The sequence below is a fragment of the Ursus maritimus genome, unplaced genomic scaffold (assembly GCF_017311325.1).
Source record: "Ursus maritimus isolate PB19 unplaced genomic scaffold, ASM1731132v1 scaffold_17, whole genome shotgun sequence".
NCBI lineage: Eukaryota > Metazoa > Chordata > Mammalia > Carnivora > Ursidae > Ursus > Ursus maritimus.
In genome coordinates this window covers 13,720,792-13,747,691 of record NW_024424119.1, presented here as the reverse complement: position 1 = coordinate 13,747,691, position 26,900 = coordinate 13,720,792, and the positions used below count along the sequence as shown (strand labels likewise).

Here is a 26,900-nt window from a genome sequence, read left to right as displayed (position 1 = left end):
GTACCATACTGTTTTGTAATGACAGCTTTGTAATATAACTTGAAGCCTGAAATTGTGATACCTCCAGTTTTGTTTTTCTTTTCCAAGATTGCTTTGGGTATTCAGGGTCTTTTGTGGTTCCAAACAAAGTTTAGGATTTGTTTGTTCTAGTTCTGTAAAAACTGCTGTTGGTATTACGATAGGGAGTGCGTTAAATCTGTAGACTGCTTTGGGTAGTATAGACATTTTAACAATATTTGTTCTTCTAATCCATGAGCACAGACTGTCTTTCCATTTCTTTTGTGTCATCTTCATTTTCTTTCATCAGTGTTTTATAGTTTTCTGCATACAAGTCTTTCATCTCTTTGGTTAAGTTTATTCCTAGGTATTTTATTATGTTTGGTGAAATTGCAAATGGGACTGTTTCTTAATTTCTCTTTCTGCTGCTTCATTATTAGTCTATAGGAAGGCAACGGATTTCTGTACACTGATTTTGTATCCTGCATCCTTACCGAATTCAAGTATTAATAGCAGTTTTTTGGAGGAGTCTTTTAAGTTTTCTCTATACAGTATCGTGTCATCTGCAAAGACCGTAAGTTTTACTTCTTTCTTACCAATTTGGATGCCTTTTCTCTCTGTCATCTGACTGCTGTGGCTAGGACTTCCAGTACTATGTTGAATAAAAGTGGTGAGAGTGAACAACCTCGTCTTGTTCCTGACCTTAGGGGAAAAGCTCTCAGTTTTCCCCCACTGAGTATGGTGTTAGCTGTGGGTTTTTTACATGTGGCTTTATTATGTCGAGGTATGTTTCCTCTAAACCCATCTCGCTGAGAGTTTTTATCATGAATGGGTGTTGTATTTTGCCAAATGATTTTTCTGTATCTACTGAAAGGATCATATGGTTTTTATCTTTTCTCTTACTGATGTATCATGTTGTTTGACTTGCACGTATTAAACCACCCTTGTGTCCCACTTCATTGTGGTGAATGATTTTTTTTTTAAAGATTTTATTTATTCATTCGACACAGAGAGAGACAGCCAGCGAGAGAGGGAACACAGCAGGGGAGTGGGAGAGGAAGAAGCAGGCTCCCAGCGAAGGAGCCTGATGTGGGGCTTGATCCCAGAATGCCAGGATCATGCCCTGAGCCAAAGGCAGTTGCTTAACGACTGAGCCACCCAGGCGCCCCTGTGGTGAATGATTTTTTAAACGTATTGTTGGATTTGGTTTGCTAATATTTTTGTTGAGGATCTTTACATGTATGTTCATCAGACAGACTGGCCTATAGTCTCATAGAATGAATGTGGAAGTTTTCCTCCTCCTTCTATTTTTTGAAAAAGTTTGAGAAGAATAGGTATTAAGTCTTCTTTAAATGTTTGGTAGAATTCGCCTGTGAAGCCATCTGGTCCTGGACTTTGGTCTGTTGGGAATTTTCTGATTACTGATTCAATTTCATTGTTGGTAATCGGTCTGTTCAAATTTTCTATTTCTTCCTCATTCAGCTTTGGGAGGTTATATGTTTCTAGGCTTTATCCATTTCATCTAGGTTGGCCAATACGTTGGCATATAATTTTGCATAATATTCTCTTCTAATCCTTTGTATTTTTGTGCTGTTGTTTATTTCTCCTCTTTCATTTGTGATTTTATGAGTCCTTTTTTTTTTTTTTTTTTTTTTTTTTTTTTGATGAGTCTGGCTCAAGGTTCATCAATTTTGTTGATCTTTTCAAAGCAACAGCTCCTGGTTTCATTGATCTGTTCTATTGTTTTTTTAGTTTCTATATCATTTATTTCTGCTCTAATCTTTATTATTTCCTCCTCCCTTCTACTGGTTTAGGATTTTGTTTGTTCTTCTTTTTCTAGTTCCTTTAGGTGTAAGGCCAGGTTGTTTGAGATTCTTCTTGAGGTAGGCCTGTATCACTATAAACCTCCCTGGGTGATGTCCAGTTTCCATAGTGTTGTGGTTAGAAAAGCTGCATGGTATGACTTCAGGTTTTTTGCATTTATTGAGACTTGTTTTGCAAACTTTTGTGATCTGTTCTGGAGATGTTCCATGTGCACTTGAAAAGAATGTGTATTCTGCTGTTTTAGGATGGAATGTTCTGAGTATGTCTGTTAAATCCACCTGGTCCAGTGTGTCATTCAAAGCCTTTGTTTCCTTGTTGATTTTTCTGTTTGGATGATCTGTCCATCAATGCCAAGTGGGGTGATGTTAAAGTCCCCTACTCTTATTGTATTACTATCGGTTATTTCCTTTATGTTTATTATTAACTCTTTTATGTATTTGAGTGCTCCCATGGTGAGTGCATAGTTACAATTGATATATCTTCTTGCTGGATTGTACCCTTTATGATTATATAGTGTCCTTCTTTGTCTCTTGTTATAGTCTTCCTTTTAAAGTCTATTTTGTCCTGGGGGCGCCTGGGTGGTGCAGTCGTTAAGCGTCTGCCTTCGGCTCAGGGTGTGATCCCGGCATTTTGGGATTGAGCCCCACATCAGGCTCCTCCGCTAGGAGCCTGCTTCTCCTCTCCCACTCCCCCTGCTTGTGTTCCCTCTCTCACTGGCTGTCTCTGTCAAATAAATAAAATCTTAAAAAAAAAATTAAAGTCTATTTTGTCCAATATAAGTACTGTTACCCCAGTTTTCTTTTCATCTCCATTTGCATGAGAAATGCTTCTCCATCCCCTCACTTTCAATCTGCAGGTGTCTTTAGGTCTGAAATGAGTCTTTTGTAGGCAGCATATAGATGGGTCTTGGGGTGTTTTTTTTTGTTTGTTTGTTTTACCTATTCTGTCCTCCCATGTCTTTTGATTAGAGCATTTAGTCCATTCACATTCAAAATAATTACTGATATGTATGTATTTATTGCCATTTGTCACTTGTTTTATGGTTGTTCTTGTAGTTCTTCTCTGTACCTTTCTTCCCTTGCTCTCTTCTCTCACCATAAGTTGGTTTTCTTCAGTGCTATACTTGGAATCCTTTCTCTTTACTTTTTGTGTATCTATTACTGGTTTTTGATTTGTGGTTACCGTCAGGGCTGTATGTAACATCTTCTGCATATAGCAGTCTCTATTAAGTTAATGGTCACTTAAGTTTGAACCCATTCTTTACTCCTCTCCCTGTCACATTTTAGGTATATGGTGTCATACTTTATATTCTTTTATTTTGTGAATCTCTTGCCTAATTTTTATGGATATTCTTATTTTTATTGCTCTTATGCTTCCTATTTTCTTATTCTTACTTATGGTCTTTCCTTTTCACTTGAAGAGTCTCCTTTAACATTTCTTATTGGGCTGGCTTAGTGGTCACGAATTCCTTTAACTTTCGTTTGTGTGGGAAACTCTCTCTCTCCTTCTATTCTGAATGATAGCCTTGCTTGTATTCTTGGCTGCAGATTTTTCCCTTTTAGCACTTTGAATATCTGCCACTCTCTTCTGGTCTGCGAAGATTCTGCTGAAAAATCTGCTGATAGCCTTATGGGATTTCCCTTGTGTGTAATGGTCTTCTTTTGTCTTGCTGCTTTTAAAATTCTCTGCCACTACTTTTTGCCATTTTGGTTACTATGTGTCTTGGTGTGGACCTCCTTGGACTCTTTATGTTGGGAGATCTTTGTGCCTCCTGGATCTGAACTGGTTTCCTTCTCCAGATTCAGGAAATTTTCAGTTATTATTTCTTCAAATAAAGTTTCTACTCACTTTTCTCTTTCTTCTTCTTCTGGGATCCCGATAAGGCAAATGTTATTACTCTTAACGAAGTGGCTGAGTTCCCTAAGTCTATCCTCATTTTACATACTTTTTTTTTTCTCTCTTCTGCTCGGCTTGATTACTTTCCATTACTCTGTCCTTCAGGTTGTTGATTCATTCTTCTGCTTCCTGTACTCGGCTACGTATTCCATCTAGTGTATTTTTAATTTCATTTATTGTGTTTTTCAACTGTGACTGATTCTTCTTTATGTCTTTGTCAAGGGTGTCACCGATGTCCTCCATTCTTTTCTCAAGTCCAGTGAGTATCTTTATAATCATTACTTTAAATTCTCTATCAGGCGTATTATTTATCTCCATTTTGCTTAGGACTCTTGTTGTGGTTTTGTCTTGTTCTTTCATTTGGGACATATTCCTCTGTCTCCTCTTTTTGTCTAACTCTCTGTGTCTGTTTCTCTGTGTTAGGAAAGTCAGCTATGTCTCCTGCTCTTAAAAGTAGTGGCCTTGTGAAGAAGAGGTCCTGTAGTGCTCTGCAGGGCACTTTCCCGTTTACCAGAATCTGGCGCTTCAGAGGTGTCTCCTATGTGTGTTGCGTGCACTCTGTTATTGTCACTTGACTGCTTTTTCCTTCAGTCCAGTCGTCTGCAATGGGTCTCTTCACCTGTTGTGGGCAATGATTAGTCCCTGTGGTGTTAGCCAGTCGGGTGCTGCCCTGGGGTTGAGCTGAGTCAGACCATGTGTTCGGCAGAGATGCAGTGGCACCAAACTGCAGAGCACTTTCCCTGCATTGTCCCCTGAGAAGACTTCATTGGTGGGGAGGGCCTGAAATCAGACGAATTGTCTGTCCCCAGCCCATCGCAGGGGCCACAGTCTGACCAATGCGTGTGCTTATCTTTCTCTCTCCCCAGGGCAGGAATCACTTTGGAGTGGTGCTGGTCCCTGCCCAGGCTGCTAGCACACTGCCACGCTTATGGCTTCGGTTTGAACGGGCTTTGGCCAAGAGCATACTGGAGGAGGCAGATCCAGACATGCTGCAGAAGTGACATGGGCAGAGCCCACAAGGTTTGTGCACCAGGGAGAGGGGACGTGCTGTGCTGCCACCTCTGGGACCATAGTGGCTGGACCAATCCGCAAAGCATACAGGGATAGGGCATGCAGTTTTACCAAGGTGCACGCAGGTTTGCTGTGAAAGGAGACCTACCACCAGCATTAGGCCAGCCCATGTGGATCCACAAAGAGTGGGTGGGCAGGCACACAGTTTTAGCAAGGTGTGTGCCCGTCTTCCATGAGAGGGTACTTGCCGCCATCACCACTGCCGAGTCCCCACAAAGTGCATGGTTAGCAAAATCTGAGCAGGTCTTCTGGGGGAGGGGATCCACAGCACTGGGACTGAGGCAATCCCAGCTGGAGTGGGCAAATCCCCAGAGCTGTGCTGGGGGGGTGGGGAGGCAGGGCATAGTATAAGCAAGTTAGGTAGCAAATGTGAGCACTAAACTGGTTCCTGCAGGTGGCTGCAGGTGGCCATGTCTTTATGCTGGGGGGGGGGGCGGGGAGTGCAGGGGAGGGAAATGGCACCTACCAGCTCCTTCGTTCCTGGAGGAAACTCCCTGTGAACACTACCCCTCTGGGACAGGCTCTGAGATGAGTTAATAACTCTTCCTCCCTATGTCCCAGGCATTTTTCAAATTGCTCCTTCTGTGTTCTATCCCCACAGGCTGTTTCTTGTGCTGTCTCTTTAAGGGCAGGGACTCAGTTTCCTCTCAGTGGCCAGGTTCTCCCAGAACCCAACCTGCTGATTTTTAAAGTTGCAGGCTTTAAGTCCTGCTCATTGTAAGAACTCACAAAACTTCACCCCCTCTAGTTTTCAAAGCCAAATATTATGGAGACTCATCTTCCCCATGTGGGCTCCTCAGTGGGCTCCTTCTTCCCCTTCTTCACACCCATGATCCATTTAGCTCCCCAGTGTGTCTCTGCCCTTCCTACCCTCTTCAATGTGGTATCTTCTCTACATTTAGTTGAGGAGTTTGTTCTGCCAGCCTTCGGGTCATTTCCTGGGTTATTTACACTGATGAGAGTATTATCTAGTTGTAGTCTATGGGATGAGGTGAGCTTAGAGTTCCCCTATTCCGCCATCTTCTCAGCCTATATATCTCCACACGCATTTAAAATAATCTAAGATCCATCTATTTAGAGTTTAGACTAATCTACACTCTTATAGAAATGGTGGTAACAAGGGGCCCCCTGTGTTGTTGAATTACTGTGATTCAAATTACGCTTCTTTCTGCTTATCTGTATTTTCTAAGTTTTAAAAGATATTTGTAAGAAAACAAAGTTAACAAAAACTTAGGAGATCAGAAGAAAAAGATGACAGATTCTGCTAGTTTTAAAAAAAAGTTTAAAAAGTACTCCTTAATATCTTAAAATTCATAATCTCACCAAGTAAAATTTCAAAAATATATGCAACTCTTCAGAAAAGCTGGTCAGAATTTCAAACAACATCCCAGATTGTACAAATTCCACTCACACAGTAACCAAGATACCTGTGAAAGAATTCTACTACTAAAAAACGCACAGTGGGCAGCAGTCAAGAAAATAAGAAGAGTGGTAAAGCGCTATCTTCCTTTTATTTATCAACATTTTTCTATTTTACCCAATATCTGTGGTTGTTAACCTTTTTGGGGTCACACACACATACTCCTCTCCTGCACATTCAGTATTGGCGCAAACCCGTATTATCTGCATACACTTCAGGGACCTCTTCAAACCAGACATTTGAAGACATTCTCTGGGCCAGTGTGAAGGCCAGAGCCTTGTACCTCATCTCCTTTGTGGGGTCAAGCCCACGTACACAGAACCCTGGATTCCCTCATCAGCTAGTGTCCTTTTTGTGCTGCCTATCGAGGAACTTACTCTGTTGAAAATATTTTTCTAAGGGCAGCCGTGGGGGTCTCCAGGAGCCAGGCAAGAACATCCCTTTCCCTGTGACAGCAGAGAGTTCTCACCAGTGTTGCCCAAAAGTAAAAGGAAGGGGGGGGGGGAATAGGCAAGCAGCAACCTTTTGGTCTTTTGGGAGCACAAACGTACGGGAGCCACAGGTGACTCCTCTAGATTGTACCTCATCGAGAGTCACGTTCTGAACAGATGTTGACTGGTACGCGATATTCCTGATATAACCCATCAGTTCCAAGAGCCATTCCATTCTCTTCAACACGCCTGAAACAAAAAGCGGTATTTTCTTACCAGACCGTGGTTTTCCTATGAACTTACAACAGATCAGTACTAGCCGCCATCACTAACGCGGAACACCTGGGAGGATTCCACGAAACCGTTTCAAATCCTCTTGCAACACCTGAGACCTGTGATTCTGCAGGACAGAGTTCTTTGACACTATTCACACATCAGCTGACTGTAGTTTTGTCTTTATTTGCAAAAGGTAATTTATTCTTCAAAACGATGCACCCGCTAGTGATAAAATGCACTTATCGGAGTTTCTCTCTCAACACTAAACACACTAGCAGAAATCTGGCACGCCAGCTAGCCAGTGATGTTGAATCCTGGATAATTAGTTGTTTTTACGGTCTTCCTTTACTTAAATGTTCCCGTTTTATGGGAAAATCAGAGAGAAAACCTATCCCAAAGACATAAGAAGAAAAATAAAAACCAGCCATTATACAGTAACCGGAGAACAAACATCAGCATAAATACTGATTCTTCCTTTTTTTTTTTTTTTTTTTTTTTTAAATGAGGACTCCCAGCACAGTAAAGCTCATTTGGGAAGGCTGTCAAATTTTAGTGAGTCAGAGGAAAACAGGAACTAAGCTGGAAGGCCAGCTAGTTAAAACCAAAGGCGGTATCCACTTTATTTCAGTTTACTTCACATATCTTCATGCTTCCTTGGGAATATTTACTAGATTTCTCCTTGATAAAAACACTTTTGATTTAGAGTAAAAGAAATCCTCGTTTTTCACCACAGGTTCATTTTTCACTGGGCAGGCACTAGTGCAGAGATGAGACAACTATCTCAACTGCCAAACTGAGAATAAGGAGAATAAATCAGAATTTCCTGTCTAGTCTCAAAAAGGTATTACAATGATGTCCGCCAGGCTCAAAACCTTCAAGACACAAGAGATGAGGAAAATACAAAAAAAATCCAGGAATATAAGTAACATGCCTCGGGTCACTAAGGCTCCCCCGCCGACCCGATCTACTGAAGCCAGGCGCCCTTCAGCCCTGAATGTCGGCTAGAAGCAACGTGACCAAAGGCATGGGAGGAGAAATGGGGGAGCTCATTATTATTCAGGTGTAAAGGTCTATGAGAGGCTAAAAGTTCCACGGCAGGATTCACTAGCAGAGCTGCAGGCCTAGAGCTTCCGGCTTGAGGATGTAGGGAGGGTGCCCCGATTTTATTCCCCTCACCCTCCGGAGAAGCTCTTCAGTAGAATAACAATTTAATTTTGTTGTCACTGTTTTCCCTTTTTATTTGTTTGTTAAGTAACCACCTAAAAGTCACTTTCCTGAAAACATCAGGCAGAATCAACCTGATACACCTGTTTCTAGACTCGAGGGCCTGGAGAGCTAAGGACGATAAAGATCCCCAGCGGAATCCATTCCCATCTCCGGGATGGTCGTCGTGAGCTGTGGCTGGTCTTTTCATTTAAGGTGCTCTTCGTTTGGGGGTAACGAGAGCTCTCCTGGGTCCAGAAGCACTAAACTCCTTTTCAAGTCGAGGAAACACTCCCGGGCTAAAAGGGAGGGCTGGCGACCTTCCGTTCCTGCGGCCCAGCCCAGGCCGGCCTCACCTGTGTTGGCATGGCTCACAACCCGCGCCTGGTAGAGGCTGTGCAGTACCATCCAAGCCAGCGTGTCTTTTTCCGGGTGCTGAACGGCAACGCAGAGGACATCCATCAAGCCCATCAAGGGGAATCGTCCTTGAGAGACCAAGTACAGTCTGACAAAGGCAGCTTTTTCTAGATTGCTCTGCAGAGAAGCAAATTGTTCGGTTACTATTAAATTAGCTGAGGTCATTATTATAAAACCTCGGGGCAAGGGCAAAACAGAGAGGGTGAGTTGAAAGTTGATTATTATTCCAAATGCTAATACTGTTCATTTCCTGCAGCATGTGACCTGTCTGTCTGCTATATTTTAAAATGTACATACAGATAGAGGGTTATAATGTCACCTCTTGCTTTCTCCTAAAAACCATCAGCGATTTCAGGGGTTAATTGGTGATGATATTTTGTACAAATACACAAATGATGATGATGGTGATGATGATGGTGATGATAACTTAAAAACACAGCACTTACGTGCCAGCCGCCATTCTAAGCACTTAACATGTATTAATTCAGCAGTTCGCAAAGTGCGGTACACAGACCTCCCAGGGACCCCAAGACCCTTTTAGAGGGTCTGTGAGGTCAAACTATATTCACAATAGCACCAAAACCACAGTAAGAGTCGCTGTATTTTTCACAGCCACTTGCAATTTTTTCTAAATGACTTTTATTTAAAATACCCTTATAAACAATAAAAATTATTAGTTTCATTAAACCTTTGCCCTTGAGCACACATCTTTCTAACAGCATGGATGATAAAATGGCGAGTATGCACCAGGGACTTCTGCTGCACAGCCAAGTACTACGGTTGTCTCGAGGAAAAACACTCATAAGTTCGGACTGTGAACTGAAGAAGCCACTTTTCATGGAACACCATTTACTTGAAAGGATGACTGACGGACAAACGGTGGTTATTCAAACTGAGTATTTGACAGACTTTTTTTTTTTTTTTTAGGTAGAAGAAAGTGAGACTGTCACTTCAAGGAAATACTTGACAGTATTTGTTGCCAATGATAAAATCTGAGCTTTCAAGTGAAAAATTAGACTTTTGGAAAATTTGTATTTGTTACTATGAGTTGGCAGCTTCCCAATACATAAAAGACTTTTCTGATGATTTTAACAAACGTGATGTTTTGATAGTGTATAATGAAATGCATCAACATTTGGAAGATTTTCAAAACTCAATGATTCAGTGTTTTCCAAATTGATTTTGTGATCTCGTACCCGGAACGCAAGTCGGACCAATGGATTTTAATACAAAAGACTATGTGAAGTTCACTGATCGGGACTCCGACTCCGCACACTGCACCTACCCTGAAGGAAACACCATGTGTTGAGTTCTGTTGCAACATCAAAAAAAAAAAAAGATATCCATAATTATCTGAAATTATTAACACACTCTTCCCTCTCCTACCGACATATTGTATGAGGCTGGATCTTCCCCACATACTTCACGAAAGAACATCCCAGCAGACTGAATGCAGCAGCAGCTATGAAAACCCAACATGACAGAGATCTCCGTTAAGCCAGACGTGAAAGAGATTTGCAAAAATGGAAAACGATGCCACTTTTCTCACTGTTTTGTTTTCAAAAATTTTTCTTATTTGTGTTAAGATGCAATGGGTTTATTATTACTTTAAGGTAAATATTTTTTTAATTTCCTAGTTTTAATCTCCAATGTGGTAAATATTGAAAGATTTGACCCATTTAAATTAAAGTCTTTTGGAATCTTCAACAATTTTAAGACACTAAAGCATACCGGAGACCAAAACGTCTGAGCAGTCCTGTATGAACCACTGAATTTTCACACCGCCCTGTGCAGATTACTACCATCACCCTTCCCTGTAGACAACAGTTGGAAGCACAGAGGTTAAGTAACTTGCTTATGGTCACATGGCTCGAGGTGGCAGAGGAAGAACTGAAACCCAGGGAGTCCGAGCTCTTCGCTACGTTATTCTTTCCAGAAAAGAACAGAAAACAGTGACCTCAGTAAAACCCACTAACTCTTTTGTGGATATAAGAACACTACTCAGTAAGTTCTAGCGAAAATGTTCTAACTGGTACTTTAAGAACCAGGTGAGTAACACAGCAACCTTCGGCTCCAGGTACCACGAAGGAAATTACACGCATTACTTCCAACTATATTACATGAATATAATGATAATAGGATATAATAAGTTACATGAATGTGATCATTGGGATAATAAATAATTACTACGTACTAGCCTTATGTCAGGTACTTTTCCAAGAACTTAATATGGATTAAAAGTCACTGTAACCCTCAAAACAACTCTGGGAAGTAGGTGCTAATATCTCCTTTTTATAGATAAGGAAACTGAGGCAGAGAGAGATTATGAAAGGTAACCAAGGTCACATTGCTAGTAAATTACAGGGCTGGATTTCAAACCCCAGCAGTGAGGCTCCACGGTCCATTCTCTTAAGCATTTCCTTAGACTGCTTGTCTTTGCTTAAAACAAACTAACCTCCCGAATGCTGATACTCCGAACGCTCTAACAGGGCTTCTCACACCTCAGCTGCAGCACAACCGGCTGGAGGGACTGTTAAAACACAGACTCCTGGGCCCCCACCTTTTACTCGGTAGACCTGAAGTGGGACTCCAGAATTTTCATTTCTAATCAGTCGCCACGCTTATGCCACTGGCCCAGGGAACACATTTTGAGAATCACTGCTACACGATGCAGAAATGCCAGGATTCAACTGAATAGGCAAACCTGTCATCAAGTGAAATACATGGTAAGAGGTCCACTAGCTGGGTGAGGGCTCACAGTTCTCTAGACCTTTGTTATTATTTGGTATGTAGGTTAACATTTGTTAAAGTATGTCCATTGGGATATGGTTATAAACATCATTCATCGTTTACAGGCAATTCAAATCTAACAAGACATGTATTTTACTAGCTAAATGTGCAACTTTACTGGTATGCTACTCATTCATCCTTTGGGTGTGGGTATAAGGGGTACTTGTTGGGTGCCTGGGTGGCTCAGTTGGTTAAGCGTCTGCCTTCAGCTCAGGTCATGATCCCAGGGTCCAGGGTGCTGGGATCGAGCCCCACATCGAGCTCCCTGCTCAGCGGGGAGTCTGCTTCTCCCTCTGCCTGCTGCTCCCCCTGCCTGTGCTCTCTCTCTCTCTCTCTGACAAATTTAAATACATAAAATCTTTTTTTTTAAAAGGAGTACTTGTTAATTACCTTGTGTCTGGGCTAACAGTGTTTGGTTTTCAAATAGCCACCTTTCTTCATTACAAAAGAATAAGTACCAGGTGAAAGGAAATAAATTCAAAAACAAAACTATTTATTTATGCCTTCCATGCACCAGAAAGTTCTTCAGCCAGACTATTCCCGTTCTTATGGATTTTGTATTGAAGATGTTGTCCTGTACTTATGTTGGCCCATGGGTGACACTAAAATGTTCTTGACAAAGTGGAATTAGGTCAAAAAGTTGTTCATCTGTCTATCCATCCATACTACTAGCCCGTACACGAGACCCCACAGTGAAACAGAGTTTTCTCAAATTACCCCCTAATAAATATGAAGCAAAACTAGCTTCAGTCAAAAGGATACTGTAGTATCCTCACCTCTTCAACTGTAACCCCCACTTCAATGATGGAAACAAATACATAGACACGTTCTTACCTCAGTGAGCTGAGCAACCCGACTGGCCTCATCATCCGTCATTTCTGAGAGGCATCTTGCTACACCGACATACAGCTCTAGATCATGTCTCTGGTAAAGAAAGACCACAAGCATGTCAACATACAATGTAACATAACAGATATTCCCCATGTTCTGACGGATTATTAGATTTACTTCTCTCCGTGAGCAGCAGCTAATGAGATGTTAATCAAACCAAATATATGGCCAGTTTTTATCATTAAAAAAACCTTCTTTCTGGAGTGCCTGGCTGGCTCAGTCAGTAGACCAGGTGACCCTTGATCTCAGGGTCATGAGTTCAAGCCCCACAGTGGGATAGCGCTTACTTAAAAACAAAACAAAAACCATCTTTCCTATTATTTGTTTGGCTATACTTGTTTATTTGTATGGCTGTACTTTCTTTCTCTTATCAGAATCCGTCATTCCAAATGGATTTTTTAACTTCTTTGTAAAACTACAATTCAGGAATCTGTTGGGGGAGGGGAAAGACTAGGATTACATCACTTGATGTAGGTAAAATACCGGATAATATGCCCCAAGAATCTCCAGGTGTAACAGGGAAGCATTTCTGAGTTTGCTCATCTCCCGTAGGCATTTGGTAAAAGGCCCAAGAGCGTATTTCCTGGTGTATAGCCCTGGTTAACCTGTATCTAAGCGTGCTCGAAACTTTGGTTCTAAATATTCAACCTCAATTTAGATCTTGGAAGCAAACACATTCTTAGTGAAAAATGTGGTTATTTCTTCCTAGCCTTCCCACCACATTCTTAAAACATATACCTCCCTGCTTTGCCAAAAGGGCTTTCAAAAAATCCCAAACGTAAATTGTCAGGAGCGTAAATATTTTTGTTCCTCACCCGAATCTTATTTGGCAGGAGGTCAAAAATTTTTCCAGTAGCTTCAGAGAGCAGACTCCAGAGGTGGTGGGTAGGGCTGGGCAGCTTCATGGCCTGACTCAGCCCCTGTAAGGCACTTGCGCATAACTCAGGATGGAGAAGGGGAGAAGCTGCTTTAAAAACTGCCACCATGACATTCTCAACAAAGCCCAGGATCTGTTCGTCGGAGACATGTTTTATCCACAGAGGTGTAGACACCAGGAGGTATTTCTTGATATTCAACTGGAAGCAAAACAAAAGAGGTCAGAAACAGGCAAGTCTGGGTCCGCAGTGCTCAAAACCTCGAGGTCATCACTGGGTTTGAGGGTGGGCTGAGAGAAGAAAGGTCCTCGCCCCTCGCCTCCCCCAGCCTCAGGGTCCAACGGGCCACCGGTGCACGCAGTTCTGGCTGCTGCTGCAGACTTGGCGGCCAGGGTGGCTCATGTGTATGCGGTCTCTGCCGATCCATCTGTGAACTACCCAGCTTGAGCCGCGGATCTTTTCAGGGAGGGGAATGATATGCTGCTTCGCAACGTACATGACAGTTGCTAGTCGATCTTAAAAGGTCACATTCTCTGGCAAGAAACAAAATCCTGAAGATGAAAGTCTCATCTGCAGGAAATTGACACACCGGAATATCTGATATTATTAATTTCGTCTTCTAGGAAGCATAAGGAAATTGAAAGAACTGGCATGCCAGGACCGTATCTGCCCAGAGAGGAGCGGCTGGACTTGTGGACATGACCATGGCCTCCTGGAGGTCATGAGAGCTGAAAGGGGGTGTGGTTCGAAAGAGCTCTGTGCCAGACACGTTAAGAGGGGAGGCTGGAAAAGTTCTTGGAGACATAAGGATGCTACTAAACAGCAGCGAGTCGGAAAGAAGTAGACCTAAAAAAATAAAACCAGACAAATAAAACCTGACAGTAAATTTCAAAAAATATCAGTGTGGTTACATGAGTTAGCCGAACAGTTCACTGTGAAGAACACGCCATTCCTGATCTTTCTTGTAAATGACAGGTATATAATTAAGAAAATAAATTAACTTAATTTGTCCATTAATGTAGATAATAACAAAAGTCCACAGTCACGGACAAATGCCAAAAAGTAACAGAGGTCTAAAAGGGAAGTGTAAGGATAACTAAATTCTAGAGAGATTTTTGAGGTAAACAAAACGGGCTGTTCAAGGTATACTGGACTCAAAAGGAAAGAGGGTTTCGTAGAACAGTGTCTTAGACACAGACTTTGGAGTCAGCTGGACTCACTCCCGTTTATTAGCAATATAAACCTTGTATAATTGCAATGTGCCTCAGTTTATCAACCTGTAAAATGAGGGGAAAAAATCTACCTCTCAGAAGTGAAATAAACCAGGCACGGGAGACTTCAGATTGTACGATTCCTTTCTAAAGAATTCCTAAAGTTTATACGAAATTGAAATTTATAGGAAAGTCTTCTTAAAAAAGGAAAAGTTATAGAGACAAAAAGCAGATGAGAGGTAGTCTGGGTCTGAGACTGGGAGCGGGGATCATCCCCACGTTGGCACAATGCAACTTTTTGGGGGTGATGGAAGTATTATTGGTGATGGATGAAAATGTATAAACGTACTGGAACCCATCAGCTTGTACACTTAACACAGCCATATTTTATGGACTATAAGTTATAACTCAAGGTTATAAAAAAAATCGGTCAGAATTGAAGATTCGGTCTGCTGTGTGAAAGTGCTCACTGCGTGCCTGTGAGTAGGAGGTACCTAGCAAGTGCTGGGTACTGGCAGCTAGATGCAAGGTGCTTGGAGCACACAGCTCAGGATAACTGCTGACAGAGAGGACGCAGCCCTCAGTCACATCCCCCTTCAATTAAAGAGCATTAGAATACGCAGCAGAGCTTAAAAGAAAAAAGGACAGGATAGGAACTGAAGTTCAAAGACTGAGGAACTAATATGAGAACTTCTGCGCTATTCTCAAAGAATTAAAGCCTCCTGAACAGAAGAGTAACAACAAGATCATTTAATTTACAATCAACTGCTAACCCTCTAAGGAATCACGGAATGTGTTTTTTTTTTTTTTTTTTTTCACTTTGGTTCCGGTTTGGAATATGCTCAAAATTATACGATTTGCTAATTTCACATTTTTAAACAATGTTACCCCTTTCTTCCTGCTTACCCTTAGCCTATCCCCCGGAAGGCGAAGGTGCTGGCTCGCTCTCTCCATCAGAGACAGCAGGCGAGGTCGCTTCTTCCTTGGAGCTTTGCTCAAGCCAAACATCCTAGCAGAGATGTTCTACTCTCTTCATCTACACCTTCCCGCCTACATCCCCTTGGTGCCTCTAACCTGATGCCGAACGAAACCCTACCAAGCCTTCAAGGCGCACCTGAATTGCTTCCTTTTCTGTGAAAGGGAGGGAACATGTATGGATTTGCCATTCTCGTAATACCTCCTGAACCAATACAGTGTATATCATATGAATAAACCTAGGTTCCAATAACTCTACAATGTTCTAGCTGTATGAGCTGCAGAAAGGAACCTTAATACCGCTGACCGTCAGCTCCCTGTTTTGTAATCCATGGGAGCTGAAAGCATGAATGCCGATGGCTAGGGCAGAGTTCTGCTTCAGCACTCTCTCAATCTGCCGGCCAGCTACTGCCAAGCCCCCAGGTTTTACAAAATCACATTTGCCCACTCTTGACTTTGAGAACATACACCCACCAAATCAACGTTCCTCTCCCCAAAAGAACCATATCCCCGTTGCCCAACCCCCTTGACTGCTACGTACACTCAGAGCGTGGACCAGTGGGGGCGTCACCCACAGTCCCAAGAGCGCAGCTGCATTCTGGGATGACTGTGCCTGTGTCACCATGATCTCAAGGCACAGTTGCTGTATCTCTTCGCCTGCAAGACAAGCCAAGAATGTTGGTAATTCAGCTGCTTCCTGGACTCATGTTCAGGCTTCCGTGTCTCCAATCAAAGCATCTGCTTGTGTGACTTCTCCCAGTAACAAAACTTGAATGAACCAAAAAATATCTCAAGTGACCTCTCCACTGTGAAGCGAAGAACGTACCCACCGACAGCAGAGGGGTGAGTCTTGGAACTGGCAAGGGACTTGACCTAGCTCACGAAATTTCTCTTGTGATGTCCTAAGACATCTGAAGAATCTAATCCTATCAAAAACTTGAGAAAATTCTAGATAAACTCTCTGTCTCTGTTTTCCCCTCCTCTCCACCTTGCATTTGGCAGATAGAGAAATCGGTTTAGGTCTGGAAGGATCTAAAAATGTAGCCACATTCTTAGGGATCCAGTCTTTTTAGCCGCCTGATCCCCATCAGCAGGTGTATTTTCCCAACCAGACCTTTTCTTCCTTTTTTCTAAGGATATTTACTGAAACATAAGCATTTTTAATACAGCACGCAAAAATAGGGGAGGCTCAGGAGAACATACTTTTCAAACGAAATCTCCAAAAACAGGTATGGTGACATCGTACCTAATACAGGTATTAGGTTCAAATGAAAGCATTTGAGTGAAAAACTGTGTATAGTCAAAATCATCTTTGATTATCCTTTCAACTGTCAGCAAATTATAGTTTATAAATCTTTCTGTATATCCTATGTAAGTGAGCACCCTACTTAAATAATAGAACACTCATTGCAAATACACACACACACACACACAGATAGCACTGTTAAAAAAATTGTTCTCACTCTCTCTTTTTCTTGAAGTATGGGGGGGCAAGTACATGGGATCAAATTTACATATGCGAACTTCATAAAAGAGGTTCTGTGGCTGAATTAAAGGTGTGCGGTCCCTCTGTCTCTCATCACAAAGTATTTGTGGTAAACACAAAAATGGCCCTCAGAGATGCCTACATCCTAATGCCTGGAATCTGTGAATATGTTATGTGACCTTGCTTGACAAAGGGACTTCTCAGATGTGATTAAGGTTAAGGACCACTGAGATGGGAGATTATCCTGGATTATTCAAATGGACCCATTAATCACATGAATCTTCAATGTGGAAAACCTTTCCTGGTTGTAGAGAACCTGAAAGAGGACACTGTGAGGTTTCAGCTCTCTGTGGCAGGCTGTGAACATGAAGAAAGGGGGACACACGAGCCACGGAAGGTGGGCAGCCTCTAGAAGCTGGAAAGGGAAAGAAATGGCTTCTCCCTGCCTTAGTCTGCTCAGGCCGCTCTAACAAAGTACCACAGACCGGGTGGTTTACAGGCAACAGAAATTTGCCTTCAGCGTTCTGGCAGCTGGAAGTCTGAGATCAGGGAGCTAGCACAGTCAGGTCCTGGTGGAAGCCTGTACCCAGCTGTAGACTGCCAACTCTCGCTGTGTCCTCACACTGTGGCAGGGGCGGACGAGCTCTCTGGGGCCCCTTTTATGAGGGCACCAATCCCATTCATGAGGGCTCCACACTCATGACCTAATCACCTCCAAAAGGCCCCACCTCTTAACACCATCACGCTAGGGATTAGGATTTCAACAAAAATGAATTTTGGGGGGACAAAAACACTGAGACCATAGCACTCCTCAGGGCATCTAGAAAAGGATGATGCTCTGCTGATACCTTGATCTTGGCCCAGGAAGAACCACATTGGACTTCTGATCGACAGAACTGTAAGGTGAAAAATCTGCATCACTTCAAGCCACTAAATCCGTGGTGACTTGTTGCAGCGGCAATAGAAAACTAATGCACCATCCCACAGGGGACTGCCTCGAACCCAGAGCTCTGACCAGACAGCTGGATGACCAGCAAACCAGGCTTTCCGGGACCCATGCAGGCGGCAACACGCACACGTCAGTCAAGTACTGTTTCGCGGAGGGCATCTGGTCTGTGTCTTCAGACCTCCTCCTCCTCAGCCCCAGCGACCTAGAAAGTGACTCGGGGGAAGTAAGCCGGCTGTCCCATCCAAGAAGACAAACCTCGAGATCCCAAAGGTCTATCCAGTCATCACCAGTTGCCACCCAGAATCTATTTTTCTATTCAGGTCACATCCTAAACCAGAGTCTGAAGGCCCGAAGACACTTGATATTTACCAAAGTTGAGCCTCATAAGTGGAGAGAGGAGCGCAGCCCAGTTCACAGGAGGATACTGGTAGCTTTCTCCGACAGCTGCGATGGGTTTCATCACGACTTTGAGAAGGGAAGGAGGCACAGATTCGGGACCTGCAACAGAAAGGAAACGAATTAATGAAACACCTCGACAGCATCGTCAGAGGGGAAAATACCAACTTTTCTTTGTTCCAGTTTCAAAAGATTTGGTAGCACACCTTCAACTGTGGTCAGTCCTTTAATTCTGTGCTCTCAACCTCAAGCCCATTTGTTACAAAAGCTTGCTCCCTCTGTTCTTCTCTTTCTTATTTGCCTCCAGTTTCCCCTCTTGTCTAGATGGAGATATTCCACATTACTACTTACCCGTCTTCCGTCCTCTCCCGCAGACGCTGCATCTAACTTTCTAAAAAGAGTAACTGATCCACATTATTGCCTCTTCACTCACTCACTCACTCCTCGATCCACGTCCAGAAAAGGAGCCAATTACTTCCTACTCGGGCACAGTCCCTTCGAACGACCGTGAAGTCCCTCAGTGCTTGCGGCCCACGGGGGTCATGTTCTCCCCCAGGGGATCCAGCACCGGCCCTCGGCCACGGCCGACTGCTCCAGAGGCGAGTACCTACGCTGCCACTAGCCCACAGGCTCATCGGCCCCCGTGACATCAGACTACTTGTGCTTCAACACAATCGGTGTCTTTTCTTTTCAGGAGGGGGCTAATTTGAAGTTGAAATGATGAGACACTGAAGCAATTATGAGTGGAGCCATAAGGCACAGTCAGGGATGGAGTAGCCACTGAGTGCCACGTAAAAGTGAAGTTCAAAGGAAGCCAGAAATGATGTGTAAAAACAGAAAACTGCAAGGAGAAGCCAAAGCAGCTGGGTCAACATATGCGGCAGAAGGGAAATCAGCATCAGCAGAAAGGGCAGCAGACTCAGGACACGCATCAGCAGGGAAAGGAAAAGCAAAGCAGGGGCAGGGTCAGCAGACACTGAAAGAGGAGGAAGCAAAGGTGGGGGGAGTCAGCAAAAGGAGCAACAGCTGCAGAAAGGACAAGCGCAAGAGAAGAAGAAGCTGTGGCAGAAGAGGCAGCAAGATCAGCAGGGACTAAACAAGGGGGAAGCTGAGGTGGGGACAGACTCTGAAAAAGGAACAATAGCTGCAGAAAGGAGAAGCACAAAAGAAGAAGCTGTGGCAGAAGAGGCAGCAGGATCAGCAGGGACTAAACAAGGGGGAAGCTGAGGTGGGGACAGAATCTGAAAAAGGAACAATAGCTGCAGAAAGGAGAAGCACAAAAGGAGAAGCTGAGGCAGAAGAGGCAGCAGCATCAGCAGGGACTGAACAAGGGGGAAGCTGAGGTGGGGACAGAACCTGAAAAAGGAACAACAGCTGCAGAAGGGAGAAGCACAGGAAAAGGGAGAAGCTGAGGCAGCAGGGGCAGCAGCACCAGCAGGGGCTGAACAAGGGGGAAGCTGAGGTGGGGACAGAACCTGAAAAAGGAACAACAGCTGCAGAAGGGAGAAGCAGAGAAGGAGAAGCTGAGGTAGCAGGGGCAGCAGCAGCATCAGCAGGGACTGAACAAGGGGGAAGCTGAGGTGGGGACAGAACCTGAAAAAGGAACAACAGCTGCAGAAAGGAGAAGCACAGGAAAAGGGAGAAGCTGAGGCAGAAGAGGCAGCAGCAGCAGCAGCAGCAGCAGGGACTGAACAAGGAGGAAGCAGGCGGGGGCAGAGTCAGTGAAAGGAACAACAGCTGCAGAAAGGAGAAGCACAGGAAAAGGGAGAAGCTGAGGCAGAAGAGGCAGCAGCAGCAGCAGCAGCAGGGACTGAACAAGGAGGAAGCAGGCGGGGGCAGAGTCAGTGAAAGGAACAACAGCTGCAGAAAGGAGAAGCACAAGAAAAGGGAGAAGCTGAGGCAGACGGGGCAGCAGGATCAGCAAGCACTGAACGAGGGGGAAGCTGAGGTGGGGATCTATCCTGGGAACGCAAATATCATTCAACAGAAGAAATAAGTCAATGTAATTTACTACATCAATAGAACAAAGGGGGAGAAATACATGATAATTTTAATTGACACATAAAGCTTTTGATAAAATCCAACAGCCTTTCATAATAAAAATACTCAGAAAATTAGGAATAGAATGGAATTAGATTAACATGATAAGGGCATTTGTAAAAAATCCACAGTGAACACTATATTCAATGATAAAAGACTAAAAGCTTTCCTTTACAATAAAAAACAAGAATGCCCACTTTCACCCTTTTGTATTACACATTCTAGCCAGAGCCATTACACAAGAAAAGGAAATAAAAGGAATCCAAATTGGAAAGAAGTAAAACTACCTCTATTTGCAGATGACATGATTCTAGATACAGAATAACAGTTTAGTAAACTTGCAGGGTGTAAGATAAACACACAAAATTTAGATGTATTTTTAATCTCAGCAACGACTAATCTGAAAACGAAATTAAGAAACAATTCCACATGCTGTGGTATTCAAAAGAATAAAATACCTGGGAATAAATTTAACTCAGGTGAAACATATACTGAAAAGGACAAACATTGCTGAAAGAAATGAACGATCTGAATAAATGGAAAGACATCTTATGTTCATGGATTGGGATACTTAATACTGAAAGACGACAACACTATCCAAAGCCTTCTACAGATTCGGCATAATCCCTATCAAAATTTCAATGGCCTTTCTTTTCCCGCTCCCCAGAAATGGAAAAGCTGGTTCTCAAATTCATATGGAATATAAGGGGCTCCAAATAGCCCAAACAATCTTGGAAAGGAAAAATCTGAAGAACTCATACATACCAATTTCAAAATTTACTACAAAGCTACAGTAATCAAAACAGTGTGGTATTGGCGAATGTAAGGACAGACATATAAACAAATGAAATAAGACTGCGAGGCTAAAAATAAACCCACACATTTACAGTCAACTGATTTTTTTTTTTTTTTTTTAAGAAACGGAGAGAGAAAGAGAGAGCGAGTGAGCGCAGGGGGCAGAGGGAGAGGGAGAAAGAGAGAGAGAATCTCAAGCAGACCCAGCGCTGAGCACAGAGCCTGATGTGGGGCTCTATCTCATGACCCCAAGATCATGAACTGAGTGCAAATCAAGAGTCGGACGCTCAACCAACTGAGCCACCCAGGGTCCCCTGGTCAACTGATTTTTGGCAAGAGTGCTAAGACCATTCAATGGGAAAAGAACATTCTTTTCAGCAAATGGTCCCACATGCAAATAAGGAAGTAGGACCCCAACCTAATACTGTATACAAAAATTAACTCAAAATAGATCAAGGACCTAACTATAAGAATTAAACCATAAAACTCTTAGAAGAAAACACAGGGGTAAATCTTCATGACCTTTGATTTGGCAATGGATTCTCAGATACGATGCCAAAAACATGAGCAACAAAAGAAAAAAAATAGACATATTGGAGTTGTCGAAGTTAAAAACTTCTGTGCATCAAAGGAATCATCAACAAAGTGAAAAGACAAACTAAGAAGAGAAGAAAATATTTCCGCATGTTCATGAGCGGGGGGAGGGGCAGAGGGAGAGGCAGACTCCCCACTGAGCAGGGAGCCAAAGTGGGGCTAGATCCCAGGACCCTGGGATCATGACCTCAAAAATCAGCATGTTTTTTTTAGGCTAGTCACCAACTAACCTACCTCCTTACCCCTGCCTCTGCCAACTTGGAAAGGGAAAACTAGTAGTGTACCTTCCAGTGATGTTTCTCTCCCCTCCAACAAGCGCTTTTTTGCTTTTTGAGAATGTTAAAAGCTCAATGCACCTGCCACCCTTTTCGGCTATGCTACCACTAACTGAAGCTTTATTTCTATTCCACCTTAAGATGTAATACTAGGAGCGCAGGAAGGATTATCAGGGAATTTACCGTTGCTATTACAGAGAGAAGAACTGCTGACCCAAAAAAGTAAATATATTCATAAAAAACATTCATTTGTTCAATCACTGGGTATCTAGTAGGTACCATGCACTGTTCCAGACACAAACGAGAGTTTGCAACAAGACAGAACAGGTTCCTTGGCTAATGGAGCTCATATTCTAGTGAGAGGACAGACACACGGACAAGGAAAAGTCAGATGTGATAAAAATTAAACTGCTGTGCTAGGAACTAACTGGTTGGCTATTCACAGGACGCCGTCCGGATCACACACATGGGGAACTGTCCCTATACCACGTGGGCAGCAAATTAGAGTCTCTGATTTCACACAAAGAAAAAATAAGCTGCATTTTTGGGGTCATTTTGGCATGTGATTCTCAGAAATGGCCTGATGAACTGGCAAATGGGATCTTAAAATCTGAGCATAGAACTGCTTTTCTCTCCTAGTAAGGACATGAATCCAGTTTTATATTGGAAATCATTCATTCATAAGCAGATTCCTTTAAATTTTTAAATTTTCAAATTTTTTTTCTCAGATCAAGTGTGTTCAAGATTAACATAAAATTTTATTCCAGGTCCCTCTACAGAATTTACTACAGAAATTCTGCAGTTTCCAGAGGATCTAGGGAATCAGGAAAGACATTCACCCTGTCCTCTAATACCAGGACCCAGTGCAAAATACGACCATTTCACACACATGCACACACAAAACCACACCACATGTGATTGCTTACACAACAAGCTCTTGCACCAATAACTTGCACTATATATACGTAACAATACGTAACTGCACTTCACTCACACTTTGCACCTTGCTTCTAGACTCTTTAGAATTGACCTGATATACAAGCAAGTCTCAGAAACAAGACCTTGAAACAGGGAACATAGGATTGAAAATCAAGTAAGTGCTAGGAAACAAGAAATCTTCCACTTTCAAAGAAGGGCAGAGCGTCAGTACTGAGTGGCGTAACTAGAATCACACAAAATTTTCCACTGTATTTGCAGGGAACTAATTCTGACGCTAACTGGAATGAAAGGAATTATAGTAACTGTTCGGAATGGAGGAAATACTTGGCAGTTCCATGCACATGGTGGCTGGGCGGGGGGCAGGGGCGGGTATGGAAAGAGAGAGAGTCCCCAGACGGGAGAACAGAGTCACGTGGTTCCTTCCCCAGAGATCTTCAGCACTGGACACAGGAATCCAAATCTAAGCAACAGGAATGATTAGCTCCCTTCTTGCAGTGCTTTGTCTTTCAAGCAAGTGCCTTAGATAAAGAGAAATACTGGAATGCATAGACAATGGCTTTGGAACTGAGAAGGCCTAACAGTCCTTGTTAACAGGATCCAGATGTTTTAAAACCCAGATACAAAGTTGCTTTAAATCTCTCATCCAGTTGACAGCCTCAAAGAACCTGATATAAATGGCATATCCGAACATAATGCATTACAACAGGACCCATTATCACACATACTTCAGCTACACAGAGGATCACATCTCAATGCCACAAGGCACATGTGTAAGCCCTCCAGTAAAAGTCTGGTAACAAGCCATAGGCTGACAGCCGGGGGTGTGTCTATCCCCCATCACATGTTGCTCGCGTAGTGTGGACATGTCTTGATTTTCTCCATCCTCAGTGTTGTCTAGAAGCAACTTCGCTTAGAATTATCTCATACACACACACAGCTGTAGATCGACAAATATCTGAAAACTATTAAATGCCAAGTACTCTGTTCTAAGAATTTAGGATAAAACACCTATGTTCCTCCTGCCCTTGAGGAAATTACAGTCATGGGAAAGAGAGACTTTAAACAAAGAGCCAGAAATAATTAAGAAAATAACTACTCCTATATCAAGTACTATGAAAAACATATTGGAAAATGCAACAGAAGAAATCCGAACTGGCCTGGAAACACCGACTGAGGAAAGGATGTTTAAACCAAGACGGAAAGGATCACTAGGACTTTTCTAGACGAAGTCCTTAGAAAACACAGGTAGAAACGATGACAGCATGGCTTAGTTGCGGAGATGAGGAGACGCTGTGCCCCTGCCAGAAACTACTCTGAAATCCGGACGGTAGTTAGAAACACTTGAAGATTCTGAGAGGTCAGTCAGATACTAAGACTTGGTAGAAGTACTTCAACGACATTCAGTTATCAGGAACAAAAATATCCCTGGGCCCCTTTGCACCAGGAAGGCTGCCAAGCAGGGTGGCTGCCCCTCGGGGATCAGGACCTGAGAGAGGAAGGTGGCCTCCGCAGGGCTGGGGACCAGTGGGGACAGAAGACTGTTTGTATACAGGGGACTCCGCAAATGAGCAGATACACAGAGAAAAATGGAGCCAGGATTCTACCTGTCAGAGAAGAAAGTTACAAATATGAAAAGAGGGGAAAAGTACAATGAACCCTGTGGTGTTGAACTGGAACTGGAGATACTGGTATAAACTCACGGCTTTCAGTATATCTAGCTAGATACAGAAATGAATACAGACATGACAGCGAGAGTGTATGTGTGTCCATTTCCTAACAACTGTTCACTGAAAGAGCCTGGGAGCAGTGCTCACCCCAGGAACGAGGAGAATTTGTACCCAGATCTTTGCTTCTAAGTATCATTTCCCACTAAAAGGAACCTGAGCTATCTCGCTGTTACAGAGCTGCGGATAATACGAGATGAACCTAGAACATTTTCTTGGGCCGCGACGAAACAAGGTACTCACAGAATGACGGGGTCATGTCAAATGGACACAAAGCCAATGTAAAGAGGTTCTCACTGATCAAATGTGGAATATATGAAGGTTGAAATCACGAATAACTGAATAACAAATAATTAAATGAAATAAAATGTTTGTGGGCCATACCAGTAGAGAGTGAGATGGAGGGAAGGAAAAGGCAGGTCTTCCGTACAATAGAAAGCCTACTGAGAAGCATAAATGGAATAAGGGAAGAATCACCTTTTGAATCATCGCCTTCAAGAATCATCATAGTAATAACCAATTCAGGCAAGAAAACATTCATCGATGCTGAAACTAATGGGTGAAACTAGGATGTAAAACTGGATAATCATTAAGTCTCGAAAGACCTCCACACAGAATATTTACTGATGATAAAGGGAAAAGAGAACTTCACAGTGGAGAGGCCTGGAAGATACACCTTAGCCAAGGAACAGATCAAAATTAACATCCCTGGTGGAGGGAGAGACACACCATGTACCACCGTGAGAGGAGCCATGCTTCATGTCTGTGCTACTCCTGCCGACGATGACTGACTCGCCTCCCACGTGAGCAACAGCAGGCAAACCGGCAAGTTGAAATGGAAAACCATTCTACTAAATAACTGGCTTCTAATCTTAAAACATGTTCAAGTCTGGGGGCGCCTGGGTGGCTCAGTCGGTTAGGTGTCCAACTCTTGATTTCTGCTCAGGTCGTGATCTCAGGTGGTGAGATCAAGCCCCAGGTCAGGCTCTGTGCTGAGTGTGGAGCCTGCTTAAGATTCTCTCTCCCACGGGGCACCTGGGTGGCTCAGTCAGCTAAGCGTCTGACTCTTGATTTCTTCTCAGATCATGATCTCAAAGTCCTGGGATCAAGACCCAGGTCCAGCTCCCTGCTTAGCACGGAGTCCGCTTAAGGATTATCTCTCTCTCTCTCTCTCCCCCTCTATTCCTTCCCCCTTGCACTCTCTCCTCCCTCCCTCCTTCTAAAATAACAACATAAATCTTTAAGGAAAAAAAAAAAGATCCTCTTTCTCTCTGCTCCCTGCCGCCGCTCGTGCTCTCTCGAGAAACAAAACAAAACAAAAAACAAAGAAAAAGCATGTTCAAGTCTTGAAAGGTGAAGAATGACTGAGGAACTGTTCCAGATTGAAGGAGACTGAAGAGATAGGACAGGTAAGTGCAGTGTAACGTTCTGGATTGAATTCTTCCTCTGCTAAAGACATCATTCAGACAGTCAGTGAAACTTCAATAGGGTTCTCTGGCTGTTTTCACTTTTTTATACGTTTGGAATTATTTCAAAACACAGAGTAAGAGAAAAAAGGTACAAATTTGGGGGGCGCCTGGCTGGCTCAGTCGGTAGAGCATGCGACGCTCGATCTCACGGCTGGGAGTTCAAGCCCCACAGCCCCACTTTGGGTGTAGAGCTTACATCAAAACAAAAGGGGGGGGGTGAATTTTTAAAAAGAAGTGGTCTAAAATTTAATTTAAAAATAAACTTCTCGAAGAGTAAATACGTGCAAAAATGTTCATTCCTTCTGGCAATGAAATGTAAATTAGAACAGTGTTAGGGTAGTGTTATCATTTTACACCTGATGGACTTTTATTGTAATCATCTGTTTTCCTATATGTTGGTTTGTTTTGTAATACGATAGCTAGAAAGGGTTTCTTATTTTGTTTTCTAAGCACTGTTACATCAAGTGACTCCTAAACTCATCATCTTTACAAAAACTCTATAAAGAAGATTCAGTTATTTCCTCCACTTTACGGAAGCAACTGGGGCGTCGGGACTTAAGCAGCTTGTCTGAGATTACACAGCCTGCCTGTGGTGGGAGTGGAGTGTGAGCCCCAGCAGCCCGACTTCCACGCCTTCCCCCTCTAGGAAATCTGCTTCGCGTACGCGTCTGGGGCTGAGGTGCCCAAACCTGGTATAATCCTTCAAAGAACAACGGGGCCAAGCCATCCCTAGGGTCACCAAATCCTCTTGCCCACTAATAACCTGCTGTGAATGCATCTCCAGGACACCTATATGCAGAAAAGCAAAAGCTACATGCATAAAGATGTTCTCTATAATGGAAATTTTAAAAATGACCAATCGAAAAATGGCTAAATTAATTATGATCCATCATTTTGATGGAATATTCTACAGTCATTTGAAAATGATAACTATGGAGATATAATGAAAGGTAGGG

The 26,900-nt window shown here is 43.0% G+C and overlaps 1 protein-coding gene across 1 annotated transcript in view; it reads right to left on the bottom strand.

Moving 5' to 3' along the window:
* The window catches only part of FOCAD (focadhesin), a 272,312-nt gene that overhangs the window by 6,695 nt on the left and 238,717 nt on the right, over positions 1-26,900 (bottom strand). The window contains exons 35-40 of the mRNA XM_008689800.2: positions 18,082-18,210; positions 15,819-15,934; positions 13,032-13,292; positions 12,160-12,249; positions 8,475-8,652; positions 6,791-6,888 (exon numbers count right to left, since the gene is read on the bottom strand). Coding sequence (XP_008688022.1) covers positions 6,791-6,888; positions 8,475-8,652; positions 12,160-12,249; positions 13,032-13,292; positions 15,819-15,934; positions 18,082-18,210 — 872 coding nt within the window. The remainder of the gene's footprint in view (positions 1-6,790; positions 6,889-8,474; positions 8,653-12,159; positions 12,250-13,031; positions 13,293-15,818; positions 15,935-18,081; positions 18,211-26,900) is intronic.